Genomic DNA, 26,206 nt, shown 5'->3' on the forward strand with positions numbered 1-26,206 from the left:
TCATAGAGAGGAATAAATTATTTAGTCTACCACTTACTACATTCAAATCCAATATTATTGGCTCCCTGGGTGAATTCATGACTATTTCATTGGAAGCATAGAAACTAATGTAAGGTAGTTAGGTTACTTAAGGGAACTCCGGTGCTGCGATGTATTATAAAAAGTTTTAAAACCAGGCTTAGCTACTTAATATCTGTCATTTTGTAAGTGTCTAAAATAAACATGTGGGTTGGATGTGATAGGATTTACTTCTTAAACAGAGAATAACTGTGCCGGTGTGTTCTGAGCATCACAGAGACTACAAAACCCTGGCTCGGAAGGAATAACAGTAGTTTTAAACCTTACAGTTCCAAGTCATATATAATGTGAAGCTGCCCTGGAATTAGAATATGGCCAACCCAAATTCTACAGCCTAAGCGTTTTTTGATACTATATGTAAAACCTTTCAGTGGAAAATGGGTAATTAAAGTGACATAAAAATTCTTAACCTACCTGAATTCATGCACATTCCCTCAGCAAATACCAGCATCAGTGAACTATCTTCTTGCATCATTTATCTTTTCTTACTTTGTCATGAGATAGGTGCGTGCCAGGAAGAGGACTGGCACAACACGCTGAACTTCAGAACTAAGATACGAAAACACTGCTTTTCAGAAGAAAACTAATGACAATCTTTCTCTTCTTTATTTTCTGTTTTAACCTGTGTACACTCATGCAGCGCTAAAGAGAGGCTAAAGCAAAAGAAAGAGCAAGTGGCTTTCTGTTCTGCACCACCTGTACACCAGAAAGAGTCCCACACACTGTGTTGTTTTTTTTTTTTAATGTCATCCTGAGATGTATTGAAAAGGGATATCTGCAAGTTATGGAGGATAATTATTCAGTTCACTTTGGTGCTAGAGAGACAAGATAGAGCACTGTGTTTAATTTCGGTCTCAGAAGAACAGGTGAACAAATTGTAAGCTGTAGAGGAAAGCAAGAAGAATGAAAAGGTTGAAAAACATGCTGTGTCAAGACAGGCTGAAATAAAAAGATTTGGTTCATCTAGCAGGTGTTCAGCTGTAGCCCCCTGAGCCATTACATGTTCGGTAGGGTGATTACATCTCATCTGCTTCTTCCCTGAGAGGAACCAGAGCTGCCATCACTTCTGTATGGGACAAGGTGTTGGGACTGCGCACAGCTGAGTGATTAGAGCCAAGAGTCCTGCTCACACCTCAGCATGGTGTCTAACATCAGTAACCTCTTAAAACTGCTGAGTAAACAGAGCATTTGCTCTTTACCAACCTCTTCGCATCCATGTGCTGAATTTAAACATTGCTGTGATTTCCTACACCTGAAATAAACCTGATTCTCTGCTCTCTCTAACTGGAAAGCTAGTGCAGCAGATTGCAGAAGCAGAGATTTTGCCTACCTGCAAGCTGCTGTTGTGGGAAAGTGAAAGCAATCATAGTTTCCTTGTGAGATATGAAAGGAGCAAAACCAAATTCACTGACAAGGTGCAGCCATAACTTTGAGAACTTGCTGTTTGCCCTTTTTTTTTTTTTTTTTTTTTTTTTGAATTTTCCCAGCTTGTTATTGATATTATAGTAGTATCAATTTGCTCTAAATATAGACAAAGTATCTTGCTAATAGGGCCTGATCTGAGACTGAACAGGCACTGAGCTCTTTTTAGATTTGTAAGGGTGCAGCACTTCATCCCAGAAAAATTCATGGAGGTTTTGATTAGCAGTATAGATCTGTTCTGTGGCACAGATCAGAAATCATTAGCTAGGCAGACACTCTATAGTAGTGCTTTTCTTTAGTCTTAATAAGTTTAAGGACTGTGTGTGCATCCAGTCTCTTTTTGCTGCTTGCACTCCATGCTTATGTTTTTAATTTATCTTGGTACTTAGGGATATTGAATCATTAGAGAACATACTTTAACTTACTCTTCCAAATCTGTCAGCTGCCAATAGTAACAAAACCATGAAATGTTTTGTTTTGAAAAAAGTCATCCTTTCTCAATTGAATAAGTTGTTTAATGAAGACACAACAGAAGAACCTGCTGTTTCTTCTACTGCTTATTTTCAATGCTCTGTTGCAGCTATTTGGTTCTCCGACTTCGGAAACCATCAAACCCCGCCATTACCTTTCTTGTGGTTTCCAGTGCATTTTCAGTCACCCATTGGGAAGACTATGCTGTCTAGTCTACTTTAGAGTTGGTTAGTTTCAAAAGCTTGTCCCTGTCCTGTGTCACTATACTGTACAGGTAGATCTTTAAACTCTGAAATTAAGTGTGATGGTACTTGGCATAACTGGATCTGTGTGGCTTAGTTAAAGGAGGGATGAAGGAGGCTAACAGGTCTTTTTTTTTCTTTTTTCTTTTTCTAGTTTCACCTTTCAATCATGTTCTCTGTTGACATACCCTTGTGATAGGTAATTCTTTTTTGTAGTTGTTTTGAAAAGTGTGCAAGAATGAGATGATTTTTGTCTGGAATGAAATTTTGTGGGGGCAATTTCTGAAGTTATGTTTGGAATATGTTATCTCTTATTGGTCTCAGAGTTTGTCTTTCAATAGACCCTGACGGACTTGTTTTTGCTTACGAGAGGCATATGTTAGTCTCATATTTCTCTGAGAAAATTCTGTTGATCTACCATAAACGTAAGTATTGTTCTGCTACCAACTAAAAATCCTATGAAAGAACAACCTATTACAATAAATATAAACAGTGGTTGACCACTGCTTTGTTCATTCTTTTTTCATTATTTCAAAGCCTGAATGGGTTCTAGCTAGCCACGGGCATTAGAAGGTCCGTGCTGTACCTTAGGGAAAGTAAATAACCGGTTCTCTTGATGCCTGCAGGTTGTTTTTTTGTTTTTTTTTTTGGGGGGGGGTGGAGGGTCCCTATGGATTGTTCAGTCTCACTAGCAAAACAGCAACAGCGTCAATCAGTTCCCTAAGCCTGCACTGGCTGAAACTGTTTGCTATCAAAAGCACTTTGTCCATGTGCAGTGGTTTCCAGTCGGTCTTCTGCTTGATCTTGTCTTGCATCCCCTCCTGTTTTTCCTCTGATTAAGTCTCCAGCTATTCAGCCTCTTAGAGGTTTCAATTGTTGCTTCTGTTTTTGATTGAATTTACCAAGTCCTCTAATTCCACAGAAGTCAGAGGCATGATTAGCTTAGCAGTATTTTACTGCTTTCTGCTGCTATGTATGTTAGGTATGTATGTTGTGTGGATAGCAATAGATGTTATGCTGATTCATTCCCTCAGTGTAAGCTTAGTTGAAGAAGGGATGAAGGAGGCTAACAGGTCATTTATTTTGTTTTTTTAACTTAACAAAATTAACGAAAACCAACATAAATTGGATTTTGTTAACCCAGTAAAAGTGGAGTGATTTAGGCCTTTGTCTGGATCCCTAAATCATTGATGCTGCAAGTTATTATCCAGCCTGTTTTTCAAATGGTGCCAAGACAAAGCCACCACTGAAAATGGAAACCTGGATTCTGTCAGGCTCTCTGAGAAGTGGCTCAGCTCCTGAAACTGGTAGACCTGCAGAGCTGCTTGACAGTCTTCTTCCTTAATGCAGATTCACTGTGGGATAATCTCACTTTTTCTTCCCTGCATTGCATTTGAAGTGGTTCTTGTCATTTGCTTTAACTGTGGAACAAAAGAAGAAAATTCGCAGTTTGAACTGACAAGTAAATTGTTTTGTAACTTTTCAAACGCTTGGAGAGAGCTGTTGTAATTACACTGTGGGTTTTACTTTTTTATAGCTGTAATTACTAATTCGTATAACTCCTAAGTGAATTATCTTTGAATTGTTTATATTATCTCTGAGCTTTGATGTAGTGCTCAATAAAGCTGCACTGTAATTATTTTGAAGTTGTGCATATTCTTACATGAATATCCTGTTGCCAGAGCATCGCCTCAGTAGTTACTTAATCTATACGATACATACTTTCATTGTAAAATAAAATGTAACTAAATTAGCCTTTAGTGAACCTCCAACTGCCATTCTTGTACATGTTTCTACTGATATAATGGGAGCCATCTTTTCAAGTTTGTCCTCTGCCACCATCCCTTGTATTGTTTGACTCCTGATGTTGTGCGTATTGTGAGTGGGAAAACAAAGTTGTTCCTCTTTTAAATTAAAGGCTTTCAATTTCTTGCATTTCTAGATCTGCCTGATACAAACACAGGTTTATGACAGCCATATTTCTTCTTCTAACAAATTACTTAGGTGATTCCAAAAACGCAGAAAGCGGATTTGCAGCATCTTAAAAGAACTGATCACATTAAACATACCTGCTTAAGTATCAAAAGTTTTTGTGTGGCCTTACTTTGTGTATTGGGCATGCTCCCTAGTGTATGTAGGTGTGTAGGTGGAATGGTGACATAAACAGATAAAACAGTAGCACAGCTTCAGCAGTGAATCCTTAAAGCTAGCCATATTCAGGAGTGCTGCAGGTGAAGTTTGGGTTACAGTTAAATAGTGTGTTCTTTTAAAGGGAGCATTGAGCTCTAGGGCTTATCTTGCATATTGTCTGATGGGGGCAGAAGTGGATTCTGATGTTTATTCAATCAAGACATTAATATATTGGCCTCCTTTAAACTAAAAAGTCTTCTGAAAATAATAACCTTTTATTTCAGTTTTCTTTGTCATCACCTAGACTGCAGTGAGTATTTGCTTATGGCTTGTTTTATTTGGGTTGCCATGGTTATCACCTATGTGCAGAATGGAGTTGCGTTATGTAAGGTAAGTTTCAGAAACAAAGGTGAGAACTGGCCAAACTTGGTAGCACCAGTAGGTTTTTTAGCTGGTAGAGTTGTTTGCAGCTAGAATAGAGTCTTTACAAAGGCCTGCTTTTTTTTCTTCTTCTTCTTCTATTTTTTTTTCTTTTTTTTTTTTTGGTATGGTATTAATAAGATTCATCCGAAGTTAATGGCTAATCAAATCAGGGCTTTAATTGTTGGAACTTGCATTTAATCAGAGTACAGTGAAATTCTACTTAAAATGATGTACCAATGAAGAAAAATTTTTGCTTGTTATATTGCAAAGTGCAACTCTGCTATGAAAATCAAAGTGATTAATAATTATGATGCATTGATTAACATTTCCATAGCCTTACAAACTCTGGTCATTTATCATATTTCCAGGGTGCTAGGCAGTGCACAAACATAGGCTGTATGAGCTCTTGCTCCTCCATGGGCACTTGTCAGCATCTACTTAATGAGACTGTTTTTCTTAAAGACTTTTACATGCTTCCCCAGCAAAGTATGCCAAAAGGGTATGTGTGAGCAGAGGAAAAACTCATTGCACAAGTCACAATGTTGTTCTGTGGACAGTACTGCAGAGCCATGGCAAATACTTTGGCCAACACTTGCTGAATTCCCTTCACCCTTCCCTGAGGTGAGAAGGCCTGCTACAGCTATCAACACAAGTGCACTGTCATTCTGGTAGATTTTTAGCTTTGTGGCTGTCGACCATCCAATGACATCTCTGTGGTCAAACTACTGAAGTAACTTAAGAAGTGGCTTTTTGTAGCCATGAAGGAGGGAATTGGCTTTGAGCACAATGCAGCTTGTCAGGCTTCTTTTCACATGCAGTTGATGTACACGGCAAGCGTACATTGCTGATTTTGTTGTACAAAGAAATGAATCAAAAAGCAGACAGGCTAGAATATCACTCATTGGCATTCTTACAAAAAATCTTTCATGATGGTGTCCCTGCAGTTGTATTCAAAATTATAAAATGTGTTCAGTGTTAACCATCGTTAGCACTTGTTTTGGAAAAGGTTAGCTGCAGCTGTAACCTACAAACGTTACATCCATCACCTTTGGAGTTCTCTGGTATTTGAAGCTGGGATTTTTCAGTTCAGAGACAGTTGTGTGTGTTAAGTGGGTTTTATGGGAGCCCTGGGAGGCCCGGGTTCACTGGCTGAATGAACAGATGTGATGTCCTGAAATTTTGAAGGCTTAACCAAGACAGTGATCACCAAATACCCTTCCTCAAATAATTTGGAGAATGGCAGCTTTCATAGATATGTAGCAGTGAAGGATTCAGGTGTTAAATTATCATAAACAGTTACCAGAAATAACATTAATTTCTTTTTGGTCATGAAGTGTATTGGTGGTAGCAAAGTACCATAAATAACTCGATATGTTCCCCTTATGTATAAGGGTATCCAGATTTTTCCATTTATTTTTCATTCTAATTTGCAGTCTAATTTGAAGGATTGCTTGAGGAATCATTCTGCTTGCCTGATGAAGATCTAGTAGCTGCTCAGATACTGCCAGAAGCCCACATGCCTCTTCTGGCTGCTGTTAATGACAGCAATCCTGGGAGAAAATGATTGCACAGAGCAAAAGTAACTATTACTTGAAACAAAGCATTACTTTGGCACATTACCCTTGTGCTGAACACTTTGCCTAGAACCACAATTCAGATCCTGTATCAGGAAACATTTTGCACAATCTTTGTAATAGAAAAATGAACTTTCCATAAATTGGTGCTATATATGCTGCTTCTGATGCACACAGAACTTAATTCATTGATTTCTAATTGTTAACTAAAAATGACATGCAAGTGATTTTAGATCGCTGATTTCTTAACAGAAGCAACTGTTGAGTCATAGCATAGGTGTTGCAAATAATCTTCTTCACTAAGAGCACATCTATTTATTGCCTGCTATAGGCGAAACTGGGACTTCCTGACAGTGTTAGCCAATTTAAAGGCCTAACAACAGACACCTCTTGGTCTATGTTATTAGATGATGCTGCCATATACCAAGGCTTTGACTAATGCAGTCATGTGATTTCAGAATGCCTTTTACTGAAAGTGTGGACCATGGCAATTAGTTAGCAACAAAATAAGACTTCATCTAACTCACTTTAGAACTATGAATTACTACTTGCATTTTCTCATTTTCCAGTTTTCAAGAATGGTTATGCAAAATAGATGCCAGAAACATAATGCTATCTTCTTCATCGTTTTGCTCTGGTAACTAGCCTAAGTCAAGGAACCTGGGGAAATCAGGCACTGGTAGCATTTTGGTGGTAACAAGTACAATAAAATGTGCTGTCCTGCATTTTGAGGGTCTGAGTTCTGAGAGGGGGTGATATGGAGTTAAGGGACTGGGACCCTGAGCAGAAACACTGCACAGGTGTGGGCAAAGGTCAATGCTTGGTAGATCTTGCTGCCCTCATGACCAGTAAGGACTAGCTGAAATTAGGAGCTGGAAGAGCTTTTTTAAGGGAATAGCTAAAATTTGCATACAACACATAAGGGATGAGAAGCAGTGAACTTTTCTCAACATCACTGAAGAAATCAAAACTGCTGAATGAATACAAAGTTAGTTTTGCTGGATCATTCCAGAAAAGGAAGCTTTGTTTCTCTGTTGTACAAATTCTGTTTGGTGTGTATTAGTGAGAGAAGGGTTTGGGGGGAAAAGGAAGGGAGCGCAGTGAAGACAGCACAGCAGAAGCACTGCTGCGCTCTTGGCACAGAGCTGGCATCACTGACTCCAACAAATGATTAAGACTCCAGTAGCAAAAATGAAAGTGAGTGAAAAAGATCTGAATTTTAGCAGGCCATATATAGTATTTAGAAGATCAGTCCAAAGCTAACTGTAGAACAGTGTTGTTATACTTCAGTGTGCATTGATTGTGTTACCTCAAAGGCCTAAATGGGGAAAATAGCTGGTGCAAATGTATGGAAACAAACTTCATGAATTTCAGTTTTTCATCTGGCAATTAATGAAAAGTATTTCTCAAATATTCATTTGGAGAAATAATCAAGAGCCTTTTTTCCTGACTCCTGTTTGAAAGGAAACAACCAAGAGAAGTCCCTCCACCCAGCAGAGCCAGATATTCGTGCTGTCAAGGAAAATCTCAGTTTGGCAAGCCTGTTTGTTGTAGGTAGCTGTTTGATTCCCTACTCAAGACACTTAATAATCCTGAAATTTGGTACCATTTTGCTTTAGGTGCAGACAGTTGTGGCCATAATTCCTCACTTAATTTGTGATAATGATAGCCTTCGTGATTTTCATGTACTGCTGTCCTTTATCTCCACAAACCATAATGACAAATTCACCTCTTTGTTATCCTCTTCTTTCATCCCTGAAAATTCTGACTGTAAAACTGTTATCTTTCCCTGTGTGATTTGGGGTTCAAATCAAACTGTCTTCCCATGCTGCTGATCTTATTATTGCTGGGATTGCTCTAAGTTGAACATCTAGTAATATGACTCTTCAGTTTAAAAAAAAAGCTGAATTTGCTATTGTTAGTCTAGTGTACAAAGCATCTTCAGTGAGATGTTGCTTTGCTTATTTTTGAAGCACATCTCTTCTGGAATACCTAAATTGTCTAAAAGCATTTAGTTTGCCATTCTAAGCAGCTCTGATAGTTGTGCTTTGCAAAAATACTAATACAACCACCCACATACCCCACACGCACCCCCAGCCTTTCTGTCTTTGCCTTAAAGGCAGTAATAAATTTCATTGTCTACTGTTGCCAAAATACAGTAGGAAGTTCTGTCTGAGAAACTGCTGAGAGAAGTTTCACATTTTTTCTACTATTTATCTTGTGGTTTTGGGGCAGAAAAGGAAACTAACCTCCAGCTTTACTATTTGGTAAACAGCAGTTATGCTTACAGTGCCCGGCCCAGGCCCCGGAACTCAGTTGCCCATTCTGTTAAATTATTAGAATAGTCCTTGGCATGGTTTTAGCCCAAGTCAACTTGCAGTATCCCAAGCAGGGAGAAGAGCATGGTTCAAGAGTTAGCGTGGACTGGGGATCATTCCCAGTAGCCAGGCTGGATGTAGCTGTTCTGTTTCAAGGTTTAATGGATTTTAACAGTACGGACATGATCAGACTGCGCCAGTTGACCTCAAGGCCAGCCAACAGCCTCTGACGTTGTTTAATTCAGAAGTACACATGTAGCCAGTGTCGTGATTTGTTCTCTTAAGTCTCTTTAAGATTTATGTCTCTTTAAGATTTATGTTTATGTTTTAAATTCAAACAGTCAATTCATTTTAGCTCTACCCAGTTGATTGTTGCTTTTTTTCTTTTCTTTTAAGCTGAAGTTTTGCAACTCAAGCATTCCTCTTGCATTATGTCAACTTCACTTTGAATTGCCAAACTGTAGCGAGAATTCACTGCTCTTTGTTCTTTGTATGGAGCCAGTCAACTAAAGCTGACTGTTTGCGATGAGGTTACAAGCAACAAGCTTAAGCCCATCACCACCTTCAGCAGAAGTCATCAGCAGTGGCTTAGTGTTTCTGAGATCACTACTGACCTGAGCTGTTACTTTAAATTGGGTGATAGAGGGGGAAATCTCTGTTTGCCATCTCCTGAGCCACATGTTAGCCCTTTATTCTGGAGAGTTTATAGCTTGCTGGTGGAACTGAATGCTTCTGACTTGGGCAGAGTCCTGAAAATTCTCCTGTACGTGTCTGTTGGCTTGTAGCCAAAGTATGCTGTGTCTGAGGTAAATAGAAACAAAAATACCAATATACTGACTCCATTTTTTTTCAACCTTTATTTAGGTACTTCCTTTCCCCAGCCAGGTGGTCTACAACAGAGTTGGAAAGTGTGGGAGTCGAACTGTGGTTTTGCTTTTGAGAATTTTATCAGAGAAACATGGATTCAACCTGGTTACATCTGACATTCATAACAAAACAAGACTTACCAAAAACGAACAGGTAAATTATTCCTGGTCACCTTAGATGCTGTTTTCTTATTATATTTCTGAAACTGTGAAACAAAGGGGTATGCTAGCAGAAATCATACTGAAAGGATATGTATTACTTCTTTCACCTGAGTAATCAGCCAGAATTCATCATCCTTTGAGTGGCTTCAATTAACAGGAGAAATGGATGGTAGAGCCACGAGCAGCATGATGTGGAGAGCTACCAGAAAAAATWACTGTAAATGAGACAACTCTTGGATGTAGTCAACATAGCAGTTGTCAGTCCAGCATTAGTCAGTTCAGCAGAGAGTCAAGAAGGTTACTGTGAGTGGAGTTTGGCACTAGCAGCTTCTGGGACCTGCATTAATATATCTGCAGGGGACAGCCATTTATCATATAGACTTGCCAGCTTATTCAGGCCTGGCTTGGATCTCTTTAAGTAGAGCAGGAATTAAATAATAGCCAACAATTTCTTTGCTTGCTTTCTTCATTTGCTTTGAGTCATTACTTGCTTGAAAAAGTTGTTTCTGAGGGCTATGCTAACCTGTGTTGCTGTAGTCTCACACTTCCTTGATCCTATCCCAACATCTTCCTCTTTGCCTTTTTCACATTGTCATACACACTTTACCAAGGCAACACCCAGTGAAACCTCTCTCCCCAGACACCCCTTTTCATGTTCCTTTAAGGGGTAGAAAGCACTATTTTTGCAGCTTTGATTCCACAAAAGGTCCAGTTACCTAAATTTACCTGTATTTAGGGTAATCATATACTCACCATAAATATCACTACCATCAGGAGGTATTGATGCAGATAATGCAGAAACCTCAGACTCCAGAGACTTGGTGAGATGCTGTACACACAAGCGTGTTCTTTGCCCACAGCTGTTCTTTCAATCTGCTGATTCAGGTGAACGCTGCAATAACGGCCTGCGTCATTCCTAAGATTAGCAATCTACAAGCCACAAAAGGATGTGATGCTCAAAATACAGACGTGGAACCCACCAGTGGCATTGTACTGTAGTTAGGGGTTTTTCATTTGTAGCCTGTTTATGAACGTAAGTTTCCCTGTTTGTTCATTTAGGTGGGGCAGTTTGTTCCAAGTGAAAGGCTGTGGGGAAGGCTGGAGTCCCACCTTTCGCCCCCGCTCAGCCCCCCGCGCTGTGGCCGCTGCGCCTGAGTGAGCAGAGGGACGGGGCAGAGCCCTGAGCTGCAGCTCTTGCAGCATCCCTGTGAGTGGCAAACTGCTGCCACCACTGCCACGGTTCCTGTAGGAGGCTGCAAAATGGTCGCATTGCGTCAGGGTCAAGCGATCCTGTGCTACACAGTGTGCTTAGTTATTTTGTCTGCTTTTAAGTTTTTCTGCTTAATTATTGGATATGGGATAGGGGATTTCTCCTGGTATAATTGGATTTGTGTTTTGGGTTGTTCAGGCCTTGTTCTGAAGAAGTTCTTCATCAAATTTCATTGCTCATTGGCTGGGAGATGTATCATAAAACCTAAAAATCTTTAAAACAGTAGTAACCTCCGTCTTCACCTTCATCACCTCCTTCATTGCAGCACTGTTGGGCAGATTGTCTGTGGTTAAGCATGGCAAAAGATCACGTATAAACAGTCTTCTATGCTTTACTCCAGCCAAAATATTAAAATCCCAGAGTAGCCTACACTTATTTTTGATGCAGCAAATACATTGATGGAGGAAAAATATCTGCGTTATTTTTTGCAATACAAAAGCTGTTAGATTATGAGACAGCAAATGTGATAGAACAGAGATGGTGGTGGATATATTGCTACAGAGCTGAAGATTTACTCTCTAGATTGCCCTATTATAGCTTGAGTCACTTTATTTTAATTTATGGCTTATTTATGTAGTTACAATAGGTTCATAATTTAATGAGTACTTCTGCTGAAAAGTGCTTCCGATCACCTGGAAACATGCCTGGAGATAGTAACTATTCTGTTGGTTAAGGTATTTTTGGTTGTTGTCTTTTTTTTATGAGAATATGAGAAATCAATTACTTCTCCCACCTTTAATGTGATATACACAAGTGGAAATTAAGAGAATGGATGATCTCAGGCTCCAAGCACTGGAATGAGAAAAAAGTGATCTGAGCTGGACTGCAGGTTCCCAGCATGAGCATGGGCTGCTCACTCAAGATGCTACTACTCTGTTCCTTCTGTCATTTGTCTGTCTTGTGTTTGGTTAAAGCCCTGATCCAGCCAAGACTTTATGTAAATATTTATCTTATGCAGTCTGCCACTGTTAAATAAAGTTAAGCACTTAGGTGTTCTTTATGACTACAGAGATTGCACATAACTGGAATCCATATTCTCATTGCTTTTTCTAGTCTTCTTCCTACTAAGAAATTTTCCCAAATTGTGTGTGCTTGCCAGCAATTAGAAGTGTAGCCTTTGAACATCTGTGGGCATAAGGGAGTGGCTTTTGGAAACCAATGTGTTCATTTGTGCCTTGCCATTTGCAAAAATATTCTCAATTGAATTAAATACAGAAATTATATGCAATATTCATGTATACAGAGTCAAACTAATCAACAGCTTTATATATAATTCACGTTTAACACACTAATAATCCATTGCTAATTTTTCTTAAATGCTTATAAAGACAGAAAATTAGTCATAGCAGCTTGGGGAGTTTAAGAAATTTTTGAAGCAATTCCAAATTTTTAAGAGATGAAAGTGGAGGTTCAGTCACATTCCTGTGATGATGACACAGTTGTGAATTTTCTATGGAAAGGAAGTTCAACCAAGATGAAAGTGATATACTAAATGTCTGCAGATACTTGTCTCCTGGATCCTACATGCCTTCAGTAGAGACTGAAACCAAGAGAAGGTGGTAAACAACTCACAAGAGAGACAGATGCAGTGAACTTTTTGTTTTATTTGTATCAATGTTAGCCGCGACCATAGCGTAATCCAGCTGACATCACTGGGAAAATCACAGTTGCTTCACCATTTTTATACGTTTCAATCTTGAATTCTGTTGCAGTGAATGCAGCAGTTTAAAAAAGTAATAGCATTTTGGCCAACCAAAAAAAAAAATCTATAGGCAGCGTCATTATCTGATTTTTTCGTTTTGTTCCCAATGGAATTTACCTGTTACAAATCTTATCACGATGCAACGGCTCTGAGCAGGCCAACACAGTGGGGACGAATGTTTAGAGAAGAGGGAAAGAAGGTGTCCTATCTTGCAAATCTGACTTTAGTTTTTTTCAGGAACAATGCTGTGGCTGGCACAATGCCGTCCTCCACGTTTCTTTCCTGTAGGGGAGGGCCCCATCCAGTTTCTCCCTGAGTCGTTTCACTGTGCCATCTGCTGGATTGTTATTTAAAATGCAGCAACAACACAGTGTAAATATACTGATGAAGCTGAGCCATTATGATTTGGTTTCTTCAGTATGGCCAACTGAAGATCCTACAATGGTTGCGTAGGACAGTAGTCTACGGAAAAAGTTTTTAACTTGGAGGATTGCCTCTTGGTTTTCTTGCTTAGATGGGCTTTAAGATTCAAAATGAGCTTGTGTTTTACAGAGTTGCCTCTGTTTATGGATCTGGTCTTGCTTAAAGGTTCTGCTTGAAAGTCAGAGCAGAAAATGAATTTTAGAGAAAAGTTTGGAAAGAAAACTTAAGCAAGGAATCACAGTGGCAACAAGATATTATCCTAAGGAGCAAATCAGCATTTAGGCTAAAAGACTGTGTTCCTTGCAATTATTTGCTGTTTTAGTGGGCTTTTTAGAATCCAGATTTTTCTGGCCATGTAATGAGTATTTAAAACCCAGGTATTTCTAGCAATGGCAGCAAATGCATATCCGCACAGTCAGTCACACCGTGGAGGTCTTTGCAACTGCTTGCTTTTGTTTCAAGCTCTGCAGAGTCTCGCCGTGCTGTCTGTGCTCTCTACTTTTCTGCCGTAGCCCTTGGGCAGCACTGTGGGCTCCCTGGCAGGGGCTGCCCAGCCTGCACGTGATGCCAGCACCTGCCTCTCCCCACACGCACTTCATGTCCTGGCATTTCCCCTCTCCCTGGTTCCTCATTCAGCAGCATTAAGTTGTCTGGTGCAATTTAGTTCATTTCCAAAGCAAATTACTATCTTTTCAGCACTGTCTCACTGAAACAGCCTGAGAAACTCTTGCAGGAGAGATCGTGGCGGCACTGAGAAAGAAGGGATGGCTCTTTACAAGCCTAACTCCTCACTGGCATGTGCTCCATTTGGTCTTCCCTCAGCTATTTTTATAGCCTCTCCCACCAAATACAAAAATGTTCCTCTTCATCTCTACCCTGCCTGTGTTTGCCATGGTAGTTTATCTTCTGCTTGTGCCTTTTCATGTCTTTTCAAACTAATGATGGTTTAGGAAAGGTCTCCTAGGTGATCAGTACTTATATCTCTTCCTCCTGCATCTCCCATTACATCCAAATCTACTTGCTCTTATCCTCCCGACTCTCATCCTCTACTCACTCTTCATCTCTCTGTCTCCTCTACTCCAGCCTTCTTGTCTCTCCTTCTTAAAAAAGAAAAAAAATACTAGAGAGCTTACTCTTCTGGTAGATGTTGGAAGATTTATTTATTTATTTTTGCACCATCTTAGAAGGAAGGATGATTGCGTGGTGTTTCTGAGCAAGACGTTTGGCTTGTAAGTTGAAATCAGTTCAGCGCAGTGGGATCAGAGAGAGGGAGAGAGAGAGAGGCCCATGGGAAATCTGGCCACAATTTACATGTGGCCGTGAGCCATTGCAGTTATTTATTTTTCCCTACTGACATCTGTGTGTTGTTTCTGTTGAGCCTTACTTACCCTTTTGGCAGGGTTTTTAAAATAATGTTTTTTGCTTGTTTGTTCATATGCATAGTGCAATTTCATCCACATCTGCTTACAAGTCCTGTTGAGCAGTAAGTGTCTAAATATGAAGGTAGTTTAAGTCAAAACAAAATTCTATGTCTGTTTTGGAATAAGTTATTATCATAGCTCAAGAGATTGAGTTTGGTAGCAAGAACTTAAAAAAAAAAAAAAGAAAGGGCTAGGCAGCCAGATGCTGTCCAACTCTCTGTGTGCATCTCTGCAGACTCACTTTACTTCTGACCTAGAAGCACCTCTGCTACTCCAGCATGCAGATGTGCACAAGCCTGACACTTAGATCAGGTGATACACAATGTGAAAGGTTGTGGGATTTTGTGTGAGTCAACTTGGTGTTCGCAAATTGGTACAAGTCATGGGGGCAGGGGGAAAGGGAGGCTTCTGTGGTACTTTATAACACACATACACACACGCACACACACACACACACACATGCACACACACACACACACACACATTTATTTGTCATTATTATTTTAAAGCTGCCTGTCTTTTTAAACCTCAGTGTGACTACTTTGTATGTTCATACTATTTTTACATTTCCAGTTTATACTATGGAAAAAAACAAAAAAACTCCAAAATGAGACATCTGATATCTAGCCTTTGGAGTCCTTCTTCTGTTTCATTCTGGAAGCAAAACAAAAAGAGTTACCAATCTTAAAAAGCTGTCAGCTTATTCAGTTTGCTAAAAAAGCCTTTGTCTTAACAAAATATACTCAATTTTTTTTTTGTGACAGTTGTTGCAAAGTGTCCTGGGCTTTCTAATTCTGACCTAGTCAAGTTTTGTTCTTTATTTTTATGAATTTCTTTCTTATAGCATTTTATTGTAATAAAGGAGCTGTGTAAAGACTTGTTTATATTTGGATCAGTCGGAGTCTAGATATGACTGACTAAAACTAGGAGGCCATCTTCACTTCTTCCCATTTTTTTCCTCAAACATCTTTTGTCTGTTTTTTTCCTTTCATATTATATTTCTTTCAGTCTCCTCCTCTGTTTGTTCCATTCCCTTGGGTTTATAGCATTTCACGGGCTGAAGCCTGGGGAAATAGACCTAAAGTTTGATACACTTGAGCTAGTTTGACAGAAAGAGGCCCATCCAGAGAAGATAGACAGACAAACTTATTGCTTCAGTGCTTCTCATGTGTGTATGTGTATACAGTTGTTGAGGGCAGAGGAAGGGCAGGAAGAGAATATTTGTGTGTGCGCTTTTTCATTCCGTCCCAGAAGTTAAATGGCCATGGTTTGTCTTGGCTGAAAGAAGAAGATAGGATATGTGTCTCAGGAAAAAAAAAAAGAAAATGAAAAAGAGCTGATAAGCAGTAAAATGTGATGCACAAAGTAAACCATGGCAAAATACAGCGTATCAAAACTGGGAAATGTAAGAAAAAAATTGACTGATGTCCCTTAAATGTAGTTTATATATTTGTATGACATGGACATAATTTTCTACGAAGCTCTTCAGGGCTTTTTAGTGCAGTAACTGATTGCACACCAGTCAGCTTATCTTGACCACTTAATAAGCTGGACCCCATGCTTCTCCTTATTTTGTCTATGTCAGCTATAACATTCAAGTTAATATTTTTTAAAGTAACAGCCTCTTAATGGTGTTTATATTTAGAATATGAATTGATATGATCCAAACCAGGATGTTTAGGTCATCTTTTCCTGTCTCTTTCCCACTCCCCACCTCCCCTCAAAGGCTATGAATTTCTGTTATTTTCTGTATTATTTTCTACTACCTAGGCTATAAAATTCAATAATTCTGTATAATAAGCAACCTCCTTCAGAATAGGCATCACAGGAAGGAAGAGTGAAGGACTCAAAAGTTGAGAACTGTCCACAGAAGAGATGCTCATACTATATGCAACTACCATAATGCCTTGAGGGAGAAACAAAAACACCCCCTACCCCACCCCACCAGCTTTACCAACAAAATGGATGCAACTTCTTAAATTCTTGCTAAGGAAAGTATGTCTGTAGCAACCTATTCACTCCACTCCAGTGGGCTGTTATTTGGTTTTAGTTGAGAGGTCTCTTGAAAATTTCCACTGGAGATGTATTAATTTTTTAGAAATTTCACAGGTAGACTGCAGAATAGCGTACGGTGAACTTTTTCTTACCACCCAAATACAGTATAGCATCCCTACACACCACAGGTTTAAAGCTGCTACTAATCCAGTATTCTCTGTGATAACCTTTTCCAGCCACTGACACCCATACAAAATAGAATGCATATAATATAAGAAGCATTTCATACCCCTTTGCACCTATGAAAAGCACACATTCAAAATACAAAGCAATAAATAATCAGATATACAGTATCTACATTCCTAGTGCTGGAATATCACTGGAATGTCTGTATTGTGAGTTTCAAATGCATTTGTGTTTAGTGTCCATAGTACAGCCTGCATTTGAGCATGGAACAGATGCTACTGAAAAGCAAATCTTAGGAGAGTAAAAGTGAGGAAGGAAAATTAATGAAAATGGTTCAACTTTCTAGCACTTTGCTCCACTTAACACTTTCAGTTTCTTGACATGCCCTACAATATTCTTGCAGCTGGAGTTGGGCTTACACAAAATATGTATTCATATTCTTGGAATGTGGTCTTCAGTGTATGCTGTTTACATGACAACTTTTTAATTATCTTTTTAATGCAAAATTTAAATAATTTAATTTTTAAAACAGAATTAAAATGCTGTGAATGCACCTGAACTACAGCTTAGCACCATCTTTCCAAAAGTGCAGGTTAGATTCATAATCTTAATTTTCTGTCATAGTGGAAGGAATGTTTTCTGTATTTAAGTAGGCAAACAACCACACAGTGTTTTGGCAAGGTTAGGAATTTTTATTGTTACATGAAAATGTTCATTGGCTCTGCTCCCACTTTCTGGTATGGTTTCAGATATTTTATGTTTTGACGTTCTGCTTAGTAGATCCAGTATCTTGAGAAGGTAGCTGCCACTTGCAAAATTCTGATGCAGGTTTAGGCAGAGTTTAGATTTTTCCTTTGGTTTAAGCCCTTCTTTAAACTGATACCAGCTTCTGGAAGCACATAAGCCCCATGAGAGCATGATGGTGTCTGCATTTTAACTTTTCTTGCATAGGCATGAAATAGTAACAGTGCTATCTTGATTGCAGTTACCATCATAGTTTGGGAGAGATAGTGGCGGAGGAATTCCTGAGTAATTCTGGGCTTGAAAATTTCATCATTATTTATTGTTTGAGAGTTATATTTGTCTCAAAATGTGCCTTGACATAACACGGAAAATTTGATTTGTTAATTCTTTTTAGATGGAATTGATTAAAAACATAAGCACTGCTGAGCAGCCCTATTTATTCACTAGACATGTTCATTTCCTCAACTTCTCAAGGTAAGGCATTTATTCAGTTAAAAGGCTTTTTTGTTGATTTGTATTAATTTGTAATATACAGAACGCTTTCTCTTCTTTTTCAAATATAAACAATACAATGAACTTTTTTTTGTCCTTTCTGGCACTGGAAGTCACATTCAGAAGTTTTTTTCCTGTGGTATTTTTGCCTACAGGATAGTTATGTGCAGTATGTTTTTGAAAAGCCAGAAGCTGTTGCATGCTTGTGCTGCAGAGACATTTCCAGCCAACCTGTATATAGCGTAGCTTATGTTAATGGAGTTCCTGTCAGATTCCCAACTGATCCTGAGTAATTCGAAGGTAGTGCTAACAGAGTATATGATAGTAACTTGGATCTTTAAACTGTGCGCCCTTGTTTTAAAACTGGCTCATGTTTTAAAAGCGGCTGCACACTGTTGTGAATGTTCTACCTGCAAGTAGTAGCTGACAATGGAAATTCACTAAGTTCATTCATTTTGTGCCTGGAATGACTTTTCACCCATTCAACTTATATTTTTGTACTGACAAAATAGTCCCCAATCCACAGGATACAGAAGCATTTATAAACCATGCACAAAAATTCTGCTCTGTATCATGGGAGTGCAATCCCATCTGGCATAAAATGTAACAGCTATTTAAAAGAACACAGCAAGACGCTAGAGGCATTTATAGCATAGAATGTGAAGAAAATTGAATTTGGATGAAACTTCTGAGGAATTTTTGGAAGGGTGCAGATGAGTTATGCCAGTTAGCAGTTAGCCAGGATACAGAGATTAAAGCTGACTGCAGTTGGTTATTGCCCAAGCTTTAAATTTCATAGAAAATTATATTCAGGAACCATGCCATCTGTGCCACTAAGTTGGACTCTTGGTACTTAGATAAAAGAATTTCTGTAGAAGTGTGGATTTTCTAGAGGTCTTTGCAAGAGCTTGCCTAACTTCCCAGCCTTTTTTTTTATGCAGTAATGTTAGTTCATGTACTTCAAATGTGTGGCTTCAAGCACGGGTACAGAGTGTGGTAAGAAATGCCAAACATTTAAATGGATTTTTTTAATACTTTTTTTTTTTTTTTAAGAAAATGAAAATATTTTGAGCAATTGAAAGTTTGCTTTCCCTGCAACTAACTGTAGGCATGATTTCAATACAGGAAAACCTGATGACTTAACAAAATTCTCATCTTCTGTGTTCTCTATTTTATAAGACTTCCATTTCTAATACTTTATTTTTAAACATTCATTAGAATAGGACTTCACATCTTGGTAAATCATCTCTTCTCCCTGCCAAAACCCAGGATCAAACAAATAGCATGCCTGAGGGGCAAAGGGATGTTTCGTGATTATACTGATTTTTCAGAGATGGTACACAGTGTTAGACACATGAAAAAGAGATGAACATTGTCACCTCTTGCTCCTCCTAAGATACCATTTACTCTAAATATGGTACATCCTTGTCACACAGGTAGTATGTTTCCTGTGCAGTGTATGCATAAGATGAAATCTCTCTATGTTTTTCTTCCAATGTAAATTTTTGAAAATATATTGAAATATAAAATATTTGCAGCTTCCTTTTTTGCTGTTAGTTGCAAAATTGAAAAATACAAGTTTACATATTTAAATTTAGAGGGACACTTGGTTTAACTAGTAGCTGTACAGTAGTGAAAAGGCTGAGGAGTCTTTTAAATGAGACATCACTGAAGTGCATCAACATTGCTTACTTTTGGTTTAGCTCTTTCTAGTATTTTCTGGTACATTAAACACATGTGAACCAGAGCTTTAGTCTTTAATTTCAAAATCTATTGATAGTGTTACATCCGATAATGAAGTAACATGCTGGATTTTTTTTCTGTTCTTTAGTTCTAGGGCTTTTCTTTTTTTTCTTTAAACTGTGGATTTCATAAGGATGTGGAGTGTCAAGTATTGAATATGCAGAAATTTCAAGAATGTGATTTAAACAGGCGTTATAAATAATACAGTATTGTGAAAGCGATCTAGTTTCACTTGTTTTTTGAAATTTCATTCCTTTATAGTCCATCTCTAGTGAATAGCTCAGCTCAAATTGTCTGTGGAGTATGGTTCTTCCCATTTGCCCTAGCTTTTCTGGCAGCTGAACATTAAAGCTGTGTAGTACCCTGGAAACTAAAAGAAAGAGCGTCAAAGTATTACTTTGGGGTTCTGACTGAGAGTTCACTGCCTGTTAGGCAGAAACCAGTGCAGTGGGTAGTGGGGCTGCTATACAGGAACAGGTAGGAGAAGTGACAATTTATTCCTGACCGCAGACTGAGGAAGCTTCAAATCTGTAAAAGACCCAAAGCCACCCAAAGTGACGGAATACTGCACGGATGGAAACCCTTGTTCCTGCACAGGGGAAGGGTCAAGGCTTTCCGTGCGGTGTTGCAGTACACATTTTACTGGAGAGCACAGACATCTGTGGGGGCAGCGATCCTGGACATGAGTCCAGTGACCAACCTGACTTCAGTCGTTTGTCATTTTATACCTCTGAAAGCAGCCTTCTGCTTGCAGGAAACTTTCTGCTCCTTCCTCCTGCATTTTATCAAAGTGGCAGGCAGGTAGTAGCCAGAAGGCATGTTATCATCGCTGCTCTTTCAGTGAGCTTCAAGGTTACTGTCGGGATGAAAGGAGTCACTTCTACTCAGCATAGACTTTTTTGTTCCAGTCCTTTCAGGATCCTTGGGAATTGCTACAAGCACTTCAGAGCACATCACTGGGCATGCAGGTATTAGATAAGCAGAGAAAGCGTAAGGCAGAGTCCTGCAAAACAGGAGTCTGCTTCGACTTCAGTTACTGGTGCCTCTGAGACACCCCAAACAGTAGTAAGAGAAATAAACTTTATTTTTTGTTAATGTCACTGATATGATTAATAGCAATGAAAAATCACTTGTGTTTTCCCCTTTCCACCCTGCACCTGCTTATAAACCTGTCAGCTCTTAAGCTCTCTGATTATTTAGAACAGCAGCATGGCATTTACTTACACTGTTTAAATTGTTTCCAACTTGGAAAACAGGGGCTTTATCTTCTTTCCAGAAAAGATCTCCTCATGTGGAACTGAGCTAAGCCTTAGCTCACAGGTGAATTTGAGCACATGCATTTTTCAGAGGCACCATTAGTTTTTCTGAATAAAATTCTAATAAATTGAAAATCTCRCTCCAACCTGGATGCTTGCCAGGGACATTTTCCCCTCTTTGCAAAAAATGCTTTAAGAATGTCTGCTGCTTCAGCTGCAGTAATGAATCTTCATTTACTCTCCTACCTTCTTTTCTTTCTTTAATTCGGTCCTATTTTTCCTCAATCCAAAACAGTGCAAAAAGGCAGACAAAAAGTCTAGTCTTGGAAGGACGCATTAAAGCAAATCTTATGTAAATTTATACTGGCATAGATCTAGTTAACTGCAGCTTCAAATAGAAGACAAAAATAAAAATGTTTCTTGCTCTTCTTTTGGTATGAGTGAACTTGTGCATCGTGCTTGTCATCAACCAGTCTAAGAAAAGCTTTTTTTTCCCTGTGTTTTGCAGCTTCTGTTCCCAGTCAATCCGATGCAGATATGCCTAACATTGGGAGAGATCCCAGTGCCTCAGAAGGGTCGATTCCATCCATTTAGGAGTGGTTTTGGGTGGTGGTGGGTGTTTGCTGAGTTCTCTTTTGCTTGTGATTGCTGAATGAAGCTTTTCATTATGGCTTTCTGATCCTCATCTTGCTCATTTAATCTTAACTGCTGGACTGCTCTCTCCCCACGTGGCTTTCTTCTAATAACCCTACTTTGGAATGCTCCCCTGTGCAGAGGTAAATGTTTAGTTAAAAAGCAAATTTTAAATGCTTTTTAGTTTCATACTAGCTGTTGCTAAAGAGGCTAGCCTGGTGTATAATTTTACAGCTCTTGATTGGAAAATATGTATAATTCTTAGATGTCTTCCATAAAAGCATCCAGGCTGCATTTGAAGGCATCAGGTTATACTGCCTCTGCCACTTCCTTTGGTACTCTGTTCCAGCTGTCTGTCAGCTTTACTGTTAAATTGTTTTGGCTAATTTCTAATGTGAATTCCTCTGGCTTCTGCTGGAGAAAGCTAGTATTTTATTCATTGAAGTGCTTTTTATTCCATGGTGTTTCTCCCTGTGCATCTATCTACTGCTACCACTGCTATCTCCAAACACCTTTCAGTCTTCCTTTTGGTAACAGGTAGGAGACTGAACTCCTAAGCCTCTTGCTGTTGGATGTTTTCCTCATCCACTTAATAATTCTCTGGCTCTTCTCTGTAATTTCTCCAGTTGTTCCGTGTTCTTTGCTAAGTTTAAGTACTGAATCTGTACTCTTAACTGTGTCGGCTTCATTTATGCTATATATAATAGAAAAATAACCTCCTTGCTGCTCACCTGCTTATAGCTTCTAAAGTTAGAGTTGGCTAGTTTTGCCAGAGCAATCCAGATTCTCATGGTGAGTTGTTTTCCACTATGCTTCCTAGATATTTTTCTAGTCACTGTTAAGCAGACTGCCATTTTCAACTCAATGGGAATGGCTTTCGTTCCTTGTTCTTAAATATGCATTAACTAATGAAAAAAAAAAGAGATGTGAAATATCAAGCTGCAGAAGCAAAATTATCTTATGGCAGTGGATTTTTGAAGTAGAAAATTGTCCGATTTAAAAAAAAAAAAACTCTTTTGGTGTGCATCTGTATTCTCAGAATGCTGAGATCCATTGACTTATGTTAAAAACAAACAAACAAACAAAAATAAATAACTGAAGAACTTTTTTTTCACCTGCCCAGGAGTGCTAGAAGTTGTCAGTAGTAACCTGGGCTGTGGTCTGCAATGCTCACTGCAGAAGCAGCCGCCTCCATTTGGGAAGACCTGGAGAATTCAGTAGGTTTGCATCCATGCGCTGATGTATGCTCGAAAGGGGCACATAGCAGAAATAGGATGACAGCTAACATTTCCCTTTGTGATATTCCAGTTCCTTTTCAATGCCAGTGCTGCATGTATTTAAGAACTGTGGGAACCATTAAATTATCAAAAATACTGCTTTTTATTGCATTTTTCATAAGATATTGGTGGCTATTTCTGAATTTAGGTTTATATGCTAATATTTCTGGGAAAAGCATCTGAAATGTTAATCAGAAGCAAAGCTTAAAGAATGTGTACACTCTAAAAAAAAGTGAAGATGTGTACACTGATACATTTGGTGAAATTACAGATGTTATCAGTAGATCAAAGGAGTACAGTGTTAGACTGAAGAAGCTTTGAAGAGCCAGAACAACTTGCAGAAACACAAAAAGCTAATTCAGGATAGCTGAAAGTTGTTCTCTGTGCTTCGTCATAAACACCAGTTGTCACCTATGTGTTTAGCCTAAGAAAAATCAAGCAGGAAGAAGCTTCAAGTTTGCTAAAAGGCCCCTCTTTGAACTCTTAGCAATCTTCTGATGAATTAACTAAATATAACAGTCTTTGGGCAACTACTCAAGATCCTTGGGGTGTGCTCCAAATGGCACAGATTTCAGAGGAACAGCAAGAACGCTGGCAGGAACACACGCAGTGGGGATAGAAGCAGCAAGAATTGCATTACTGCTGTTCTGGGTGCACACAGGCAGCTTTCCTCCCTGCAGCACCAACTTGCAATGGGAGTTTTTGTCTCTTCGAAACATGCGTTTGCAGACCACTCTTAGGTGGAGTTGGCAGCTTGGCTGTTCCATCCTGGCCTGGGGTAAATGAGCATTACAGGGGAATGTGTAAAAATCTAAAGACATGTCTCTGTCAATGGTCAGTAAGTGACTGCTGCTTGTATAAAGGCGGGCTGATTAGGTCAGGGTAAAGGCAGAGGAGTGAGAAGCATCAAAAAGAGTGATCTCTCTAAAGATTTTCTGAGATGTGGCAAGGAGATGCAAAGAGACAAAGAGTGAACTTATTTTAATCTTACATTTTTCTTAGCCTTTGTATTTCAGTTCATTTGTTCTAAGCAAGGTTGAATTCATGCAAAGCATTAGGATGTGAGGAATCATCGTTTCTGCACCGTTGGCCTATCAACTGACTGCCGCTCTCTTCATTTCAGCTGCAGTTTAGTGTCTGCAGGGATGGGAAGAGTTTGTCTTCATTTCTGTTCCACTAGTTCCCCCTATCTGTGGGTGTGTGTGTCTGAGGGGGGGGGTGGCTCCACTTTCCTTTTAGCATAGCTTTCTAAGGAAATAAGACTCCAGCTGTTCTGTGTGTCTTCCCAGTTTCCCCCCCATCCCTAATTCCTAAAGAACTTCTGAACCCTTTGGCCACTTTCGAACCAAATTTGGAAGGGAGGTACAAGACTTGGAGACAGCTACGCTGCTGCAGGTGCCTCCGCGAAAGGGAAAGCCAAGTAAAACAGAGCTGCTGGACCTGCTGTGAGGGCCCGGCCAGTGCCTGACCACCCGCCCTTTGACCTGCTCAGACACTGCTGTATGGGGCCTGCTGGGCACAGGAGAGACATGGGTGGGGGAGAAATAGGTTTTGGGAAGGAGAGCAAGATGTTTCAGAAGCAAATGAGGCTTTGTTAGGTCTACTGCTCCTGAAGGTACTTGCCTTTAAAAGTGGTCCCTGGCATCAGCATAAGACGTATTTTTGGTTTTGTGTTATTCATGAGTAGAGTTAATGTGCAAAGTTCTTGTTTTTCTTGAAAAAGTATTTTCTGGTAAACACTCCATATTTAAATAACTGCACTACTGATTTTTTACATTACTTTTTTAAAACAGACATAGTGGCCAACACTAACTAATAAAAATCAGTTCATTATAGGGACGAACACTGTTGCATGCAGTAGTGCTTATATGTTTGGACCGTGTGCTTCAACTCTGACCTAAATTCTGAATTATTGGTAGCAATAAATCACATGCTGCATGAAGGCAGTGACAGACAAAGAGAGATTCAGTTAGGCTAAGCCCGAAACTATACATAATTTCTGAATATTGTTCAGTTTTTCTATTATTCGTTAGTTTTGTGCTTTTTCCAATGAGGAAGCAGCTCTAAAAATTATGGTTTAACACAACACTTTGACATTGCAGAATTCCCTGTTCTTGGTCTCTGTAAAATGTGCGTGTAGCCAGCAAACAAAGAGGAGGTAAATCTTGAAGCATTAACTTGACTATATTTCATGTGAATGAGCTGCATGTTTGAAAGCAGAAGCACTCTGCACTGAAAGCTTGATGTTTGAAACTGTGACATGTTAGAAACTTACCACTGTTAGGGTAAGTTGATTTTTTTTTTTTTAAGGGGTTGTATTATATGTTTGCCATTTTTTAAAACTAGATTATCTTGATTTGCCATGAATTAACTTATGCATGCATCTCTGGTCCCTCCATTTGGAATTAGAATTTCACTTTTAAATTTCCTTATATAACCTGCAAGAAGTCTGTAAAACCATAGTGATTTTGTGATGCTGTTTTCTTTCACTTAAACAAAGTCATGGAATATTTGTCACAACATTCAGATTATTAATAACTTGAGGATTCTTATTTCTCCCTTTTTCTGGAACAAGTAATACCACATAGAATATAAACGGTTAGCAGAATATGCCTATTATGGTTTTTTGACCATGCTCCACTAGCTTTTGGAAGTAGTGTGCTGGGCAAATGCATAGAGCTAGCATGACAAGATGCTGAATGTCCATGCCCTTTTGAATGCAAACTAAAGTGTGCTTTATATGAACTGCAATAATTCAGTCAATTTGCATTGATTCTGTACAGCTCAGTTGTAGGAGGAATCGAGCTCTTTGAGTGCTTCCATGCATCAATATCTTGAGACACCGATTGCAGCTTAATGTTATCTACCAAAGCAGTTACCTGTTGTGAATTTTTTCTCCTTGAAAAAATAAACATACGCACCTAGGAAATGTCATTAAAAATTATGTTAATAAAAAAAATTATTGCCCTTTGGGTAAGCCCTTAAAAGGAGCAAAATGTCAGCTAAACTAGTGCGCATGGCCTTAACATTGTGTCTTTATGTGTGTTCATTACAATCTATGCTTTTCTCTAACACATCATGAAACACTTTCTACCATCATGGGAGGTCTGCCTTGTAAAATACACATTTCATGAATGGCCACATGGTGCAGTAATCCCTCCTACATCTTTTTTTCCTTTTTTATGCTTAATTTTTTTAATGATAGTAACTGTGACTTGATGGAAGGCTAAGCACAAGTGCAATTTGACCTTTGTGTGGTATGAGGGTTTGTGGGGTTTTTTTGTAAAACATTGCTCCATAATGAGTTTTGCCACAGTCTTTAAGATTATCTGATTTAAAATTGTTTCCCCTAGCTTCACTGGATCTATTCTTTACATA

General features: G+C 38.9%; 1 protein-coding gene across 1 annotated transcript in view; it reads left to right on the forward strand.

Annotated features, from left to right (window-relative positions):
* UST (uronyl 2-sulfotransferase) overlaps positions 1-26,206 on the forward strand; it is a 174,515-nt gene that overhangs the window by 74,850 nt on the left and 73,459 nt on the right. The window contains exons 3-4 of the mRNA XM_026083852.1: positions 9,523-9,678; positions 17,822-17,901. Coding sequence (XP_025939637.1) covers positions 9,523-9,678; positions 17,822-17,901 — 236 coding nt within the window. The remainder of the gene's footprint in view (positions 1-9,522; positions 9,679-17,821; positions 17,902-26,206) is intronic.

This window comes from Apteryx rowi, unplaced genomic scaffold (assembly GCF_003343035.1).
Source record: "Apteryx rowi isolate R43461 unplaced genomic scaffold, aptRow1 scaffold_118, whole genome shotgun sequence".
NCBI classification, from domain to species: domain Eukaryota; kingdom Metazoa; phylum Chordata; class Aves; order Apterygiformes; family Apterygidae; genus Apteryx; species Apteryx rowi.